Raw genomic sequence first — 7316 nt, forward strand, 5'->3', positions numbered from 1 at the left:
AGATTAGGGATAGAAGGTTAGTAGTAGTAGTAGTAGAGCATATTTCCTTCCATTCCGATAGCTGTAGTATTACTCTTCTTTTGTCTTTTCCTTGGATTTTTAGTATTATCTGATGTTGCTAATGCTTCGGTCAGTTAGTATCTTGCTGTTGCTACTATTCTTTTTCCTATGACTCTCCACTATTTTTATATTTTAATTTGCTTTACTGCTTTGACTGTGCTTGCTTGAGCTGAAGGTCTTTTGAAAACATGCTTTCTACCTGCACAAGGTCGGGGTAAGGTCTGTATACACATTATCCTCTCAAACCTATACGTGAAAATATACTGAGTATATTATTATTATTATTATTTTATACGCGATTAATGTAAGAAATTTCTACACTACTAAGCCATTCAAAGGATATCTATAGCTAGTTCTTCCATACAAAAAAAAGGTGACATCTATAATAAATTAAGGCATGTTATAATTTTTAACTGGACTTAAGCTCTTTTCTTTCGACCTGTGGAGTATATAACTTTTAAAACTCTTTCTTTTTTGGCCAAAGGATTTCACTCAAAAAGGAATAAAGGATGACAGAAAAAGGTTTAGGCTCTGGAGAAAAGAATCCAAATTGGGCCTTGACCATACTGTGCTCGCACTAGTAAACCCATTTCAGTATGTACGAATCTCCTTGCTAATTTCCCGCGTACTTTCATGGATATACAAACTTCCGAACTCCTCGATTTTCCCCACGGAAATTTCAATGGCGGTGAATGAAGCTTTAATCAAGGACCTTCGCGCTTTATTCCCGAAGAAACACTCCTCATTTGGTTTTCCTGTTCTCTTCTTTTGTCTCCTTCATTTTCTAGCCCTAATTGTATTCACCATTCATATTATCACTATATACACAATCATCATTCAGAGGTGGATTCATAATTTAAAATTAATAGGTGCACACACATTTTAATATACATACATTTTTTTATTCTATTTCCTTAATTTTGTTTAAGAAATTTAGTGGCGGCTCAACGAATTTAGTGGCCTAAAGCCAAATTTTAATAAGAATCTAAAATTTATACACCTATACAAATATATGCAAAAACTTTGATGTTGTCTTTTTTCCTTCTGTACTTATTTATATAATAGTATTCATACAAGATATATGTCTTTTAGCTTCATATAGTAATATTATTATTATTTATATTATCAAGGGTTAATTCAAGTTAATAAGATGTTAGCCATATCTTTGTCATACATTACCTTGGATCTTGATGTAAAAAACTTTATTTGCTAATAGGAAGATTTGAGTAGTTTAATTCGAAGTTCTAGAATATTTCTTATGTTAAAATGTAAATATTCTTTGTTTTTTAAAAATCTTTTTACACGGATTTTATACTTTTTTCTACAAAATTCAAAATTGTCTAAGTCAAAATATTATTATTTATTTTACAATTAACACTTTTTGGGGCCTCAAACTTTTTGGGGCGAAAGGCTTTGCTAGCCTCACCTTCAGCCACCCATGTTTACAGAGATATTGATTTTTGTGAATCATCTTCGGGAATCCGATAATGATATCGGACTCCGCCATGGAAGATGACTAGAATATTCGAAACGCCGGCGTCTCACCTCCGCCATTTCAAGCAATCGCTGAAGACCAAATCCTTAATCTCCTCTTCAACCGACGAACCTCAATTGATCAACCGCTTATGGCGCCACTATATTCTCGATCCAAACAGCGACATTGTCAATCGCTGGAACTACGTGTTCCTCATCACGTGTTTAATCTCTCTTTTCATCGATCCTCTTTACTTTTACATCCCTTACGTCAGCGAAAACGCTTGTATGGCCACTGATGACGAAGCGGCCACACAAATTACCGTCTATCGTTCTCTTACCGATGTCTTTTATTTCCTACATATTATTATGAAGTTTCGAACGGCTTTTGTGGCGCCCAGCTCGAGGGTTTTTGGCCGGGGTGAGCTTGTTATGGATGCCAAAGAAATTGCGATTCGGTACCTCAAGACTGATTTAATTGTTGATTTTACTGCCGCGCTTCCCCTGCCTCAAGTGAGTATTTATATTTTATTTGACTTAGACACAAAATTTAATGCTATAATTTGACTTTATTAAAATAGTGATTGTGGAAGAAAATAGTGAATTAATGGTTAAAATATCAATTGTATGGGTAAACTTCACGTCATGATTAAATCTGAATAAGTTACTCCGTTCGTCCTAATTTTTGCTTATTGTATAACATGCACAGAGTTTAAGAAAGAATTACTTCTGAAACTTGTCATTTAATACAAGTGATAGACATTTGTGTCGCGATAGCATGCCACATAAATTGGGATATAGGAAGTACCGAATTTGAATTTTTGAAAGTTGTAATCAGAATGTCTTTCATAAATTATAAACGCAGCAATGTTTCAGATTTCTTGAGGAGCCATCACAATCTTATCTTTTGAGGCATGGACACAATTATTTGATTTTCAATTGGAATAATCACCATGAACATTCAAGTTTAGTACTGCTATTATTCTTCTTTTCATTTTTTTCTCTTTACCTCTTGCAGATCGTCATTAAATATGTAATACCCGCAGCTAAAAGAAATGGATCTGGTCACTCCAAAAGTACTCTTGCTCTTATCGTTCTCATCCAATACGTGCCAAGGTTGTTCGTTATTTTTCCGTTAAATCAGCAGATTATCAAAACTACAGGTTTTATTGCTAAAACAGCTTGGGCAGGAGCAGCTTACAATCTCCTTCTTTTCATGTTAGCCAGTCATGTAAACACTCATGCCCATCTCTTTCATTTTGGAATTTGGTATCAGAAGACACAAACTAGAAATCACCTGACTTGCGAGTTGTGTGCGTTTTCTTCTGCTTCGTGTGCAGGTGGCAGGAGCTTCGTGGTATGTGGCATCTATAGGAAGACAGTACTCTTGCTGGTCGAATGAATGTAAGAAGGAACGTGATGCAGTTCCACCGTGCGTGCCTGATTTCTTAGATTGTACAAGTGATACGGATACATATGTACGTGATTATTGGCGAAACAGCACGCAAGTGCTTGTAAAATGTGATGCTATAAATGATGAAGATTCTGGTTTTAAGTTTGGAATTTTCGCTAACGCCTTTACTAATGAAGTGGCTTCATCAACATTCATGGAGAAATATTTATACTGTCTTTGGTGGGGTCTAAGAAATTTGAGGTTTGCTTTCTTAAACTGCAAACTTACTTTTCTTCTTCCCTCCCTTTATGTCTCTTTTGTCTTTTCCTCCTTAGTTTTGCAATTCAATGGTGTTGCTGACTAGAATTGAAGGTTGGCTTAGTTTTGCATATTCAATGGTATTGATGACTAGAATTGAAGGTTAGCTTAGTTTTGCATATTCAATGGTGTTGATGATTAGAATTGAAGGTTAGCTTCGTTTTGCATATTCAATGGTGTTCATGATTATAACCGAAGCTTGGCTTAGTTTTGCATATTCAATGGTCTTGCTGATTATAATTGAAGGTTGGCTTAGTTTTGCATATTCAATGGTGTCGGTGATTATAATTGAAAGCTGGCTTAGTTTTGCATATTCAGTGGTAGTGGTGATTATACTTGAAGTTTGGCTTAGTTTTGCATATTCAATGGTGTTGGTGATTATAATTGAAGGTTGGCTTAGTTTTGCATATTCAGTGGTTGTGGTGATTATACTTGAAGGTTGGCTTCTCAAAGTTGTTCCCCCTTTTGGCTTGGGTGTAACTTAAGATGCATATTCTTATTCTGATATAGTCCTTCCATTTCATTTATGTGACAGTATTTGACAAGTCAAGAAGTGATTTAAGAAAGAAAGAAAAACTATTTACACATATGCTAAATATATGTAACATACCAAAAATATACAACAACAACGACCCAGTAGAATCTCACTAGTGAGGTATGTGGAGGGTAGAGTGTACGCAGACCTTACCCCTACCCCAGAGGATAGAGAGGCTGTTTCCGGGAGACCCTCGGCTCAGAGACAATAGATACATAACAACAACAGAAACTAGAAAAATAGTATCAGCATCGTAAAAGACAGCAAATAAATGAAAAGGCCAAAATGTGAAAGACGGCAAAAATATGAAACACAACAAAAACCGCTAGCAGTCCTAGACAAAACACTATCAGACTAGCCGGCACAACGAGGAGAAAAGCTCGACTACCCCCTAAGCTACAACCCTAATGCTCGACCTCAAACATACCAAAAATATCTTTAGATTTTATGGTCTTAGTGCCTTGTAATTAATTCCTATAATGGTAGAGTCAAATTAAGGGTAATATGGGAGCATTAGAATTAATGACTTCCATATATCGAAAGGTGTCAATCTTCTTGGAATGGACTAAATTGGAAAGAATGTCATATAAAATGGAACTCGAGGGAGTATATTTTTTCTGTTTATCTGCTATGTAGTACAGTTTATACAAACTGATTGTATTTATAAAAATTAGTCCAACTTTTAAAGGACCCTTTGGCTTTAAGTCTGCATCCTGAATATGCAAGTCACTCTGTCTGTTTGATACCCAGTCTCTTCTGTTTGGCTAGTTCGTCAGGCAGCTCAGAGTTGAACTATGATTTCACAAATATTCCCCATTGTCTATCCCGGCTACTTAATTTTGGCAAAAACTTCCAGTGCTATTAATCATTGTAAATTATAAAGTATGTTCCCTGCTACTCCATAGAGATCCTCTAGAGGCTTTGTCTTGGATCTTGTTGACTACTCCGTATTTTGTCAATCACAATGAAGGATTCTACTCATTTTTCAGAGCTGATTTCATGAAAATGAATTTCTTGTCTCCTTTGTTGCTTAGGATACCATCAAATCTTTTCAGATCTTTTTTCAGGTTAGAGAATCTTATTTTTGTCTTTACAAATGTTGTCTTGCAGTTCATATGGGCAGAATTTGAATACTAGCACTTATATTGGCGAAACATTATTCAGCATTTCCCTATGCATCATTGGCTTAGTTCTCTTTGCACAGCTTATTGGAAACATGCAGGTAAAATTTTGATGATAATATGTCAGAATAGATCATTATTATCACCTTGTGCGGTTAGTTAGCTGAAGCAATTTCATCATGGTTTATGTACATCATTGATTTCGAATACATGTTATGTCAGTCACCTTAACGTTGTTCTGATGATTCACCTCTAGAACAATGTTAAGCATGATAGGACTGTTGAATAAGACATTGTTAATTTGTGATAGTTGATTTATATAATTTCGTGTTAATTGTCAGCAACATGAAATATTTCACGGAGTTGGAAATTTAGTTCTTTCAAGAGTCACAATGTCTCATTCGACAGTCCTATCATGCTTAATATTGTTCTAGAGGTGATTTATCACAACGTAAAGGTGACTGACATAACTCCAATTTTCCTAGTTCAAGTTAATGTGTCTGCTATGTGCCGTTACTCAAGATCTGTTTCCTAAAATTCTCATATAATAAGCAGCTTAGGTTCATCGGCATTAGTAGTATAGCCAGTAATCAACATTAATTCTGAGTTGAATTGGGTACAGTGATATCTATTCTTAAATAATGCTTAGGTTTGTAGGTGATTGGTAAGACTTGCTTAAAATTTGAGCTATCATTTTTCATTTGTTTCATCTAGTATAGTACATGCTTCTTTGTCCTTGATACACTTATGAGTTTCTTTCCTTTCAGACTTATCTGCAATCTATGACCGTAAAAATTGAGGAATGGAGAATTAGAAAAAGAGATATAGAAGAATGGATGAGGCACCGACAGTTGCCTGAAGACTTGCAAGAACGTGTTCGCCGTTTTGATCAATGTAAATGGCTTGCTACAAGAGGAGTTAATGAAGAAGACATCTTGCAATCTTTGCCTTTGGATCTTCGTCGTCAAATCCAAAGACACCTATGCCTTAAACTTGTTCGACGAGTATGTCTTTCTTGCACTATCATAGATCATTGTTTTGCTAGACTCGTGCATTATATTGGAGTATCATGACAAGTTGGCCATGTCATTACGATCTTTATATATATGTCATGGCCTGATCATCCGATATATGGTGTTTGCGCTATTTAACTTCTCTTGGCATTGAAACACTTTCAGGAGGCAAACATAAAGGAAAAGAGCTGTAGACAGAAAACCCCTGGCCACAAGTTAAACAAATAGAAACGAATTGAGCAAAAGAAATGCATTTGTACCAATGAATGCTACCTATAAGAAACATTACTAGTATTAGTGAATGAATAAAGAAAATAACTTTATCTCTTTAATCATCAACTAAGCATTGACATGTGATGTGCCTTACATTTTGTATTGCATTCAGTCACTTACTTGTACTTGTGTTCCTACTCTGTAAGTACCTAAGCTAGCCGCTTCTGTTTGCTAAGCTTTAGAGATCCCTAAATCTCCTGTCCATGCAGGTTCCATTTTTTGCACAAATGGACGATCAGCTGCTTGATGCAATTTGCGAACGACTAGTCTCGTCCCTAAGCATAAAGGGTACTTATGTTGTTCGAGAAGGCGATCCAGTTAATGAGATGTTCTTTATCATCAGGGGACAACTAGAGAGCTCCACGACAAATGGGGGAAGATCTGGATTCTTCAATTCTATCACTCTTAGACCTGGTGATTTCTGTGGTGAAGAATTGCTGACATGGGCCTTAGTTCCTAATACAACGCAATTGCCTTCTTCAACTCGAACTGTGAGAACACTTTCTGAAGTTGAAGCATTTGCACTTCGAGCTGAAGACCTGAAATTTTTCGCGGTTCAGTTTAAACGTCTTCACAGTAAGAAGCTACAACATGCATTCAGGTATTATTCTCAACAGTGGAGAACATGGGGTGCTTGCTTAATACAGGCGGCATGGAGAAGGTATAGGAAGAAAAAGATGGAAACTGAATTGGCTTTACAAGAGAGCTCAAGATCCTAACAACGAGGGTAACTTCAACTATGATCAAAATTATGAGGCTTTTGAAGATGTTGGTCTTGAGCAACCATTAGTAGGCAGTGCTCATAGTTCCCAACAACTTGGAGCTACAATTTTGGCTAAAAGATTTGCTACTAATACGAGAAGAGGAATAGAACAGAAGATTCAGATGACTGATTCTTCTTCCAGCTTAAAGATGCCCAAGTTGTTTAAGCCAGATGAGCCTGATTTTTCTGCAGAATGAAGCCATTAATTAATTAGTTAGAACACCCAGCTTTACTGAAAGGTACTAGCTAGTGAGTAATCATAAAGCTAGTACACTTTTTATTTGTAAATTTCAGGAGCCATAGGCCTTTGTCAATTTTGACTACAATATTCCTTTTACAATCATGTTAAATACAACCTTCTTCTGTA

General features: G+C 36.0%; 1 protein-coding gene across 1 annotated transcript; it reads left to right on the forward strand.

Annotated features, from left to right (window-relative positions):
* Positions 1–1167: 1167 nt before the first annotated feature.
* Positions 1168–7316, forward strand: LOC107794975 (cyclic nucleotide-gated ion channel 18). The gene is given in 7 exon segments (XM_016617530.2): positions 1168–2046; positions 2552–2764; positions 2874–3187; positions 4890–5001; positions 5668–5904; positions 6396–6890; positions 6892–7316. Coding segments are annotated over 7 exon segments (2100 nt in total). The 5' UTR covers positions 1168–1572; the 3' UTR covers positions 7147–7316.

Source organism: Nicotiana tabacum, chromosome 3, assembly GCF_000715075.1.
Source record: "Nicotiana tabacum cultivar K326 chromosome 3, ASM71507v2, whole genome shotgun sequence".
NCBI classification, from domain to species: Eukaryota; Viridiplantae; Streptophyta; class Magnoliopsida; order Solanales; family Solanaceae; genus Nicotiana; species Nicotiana tabacum.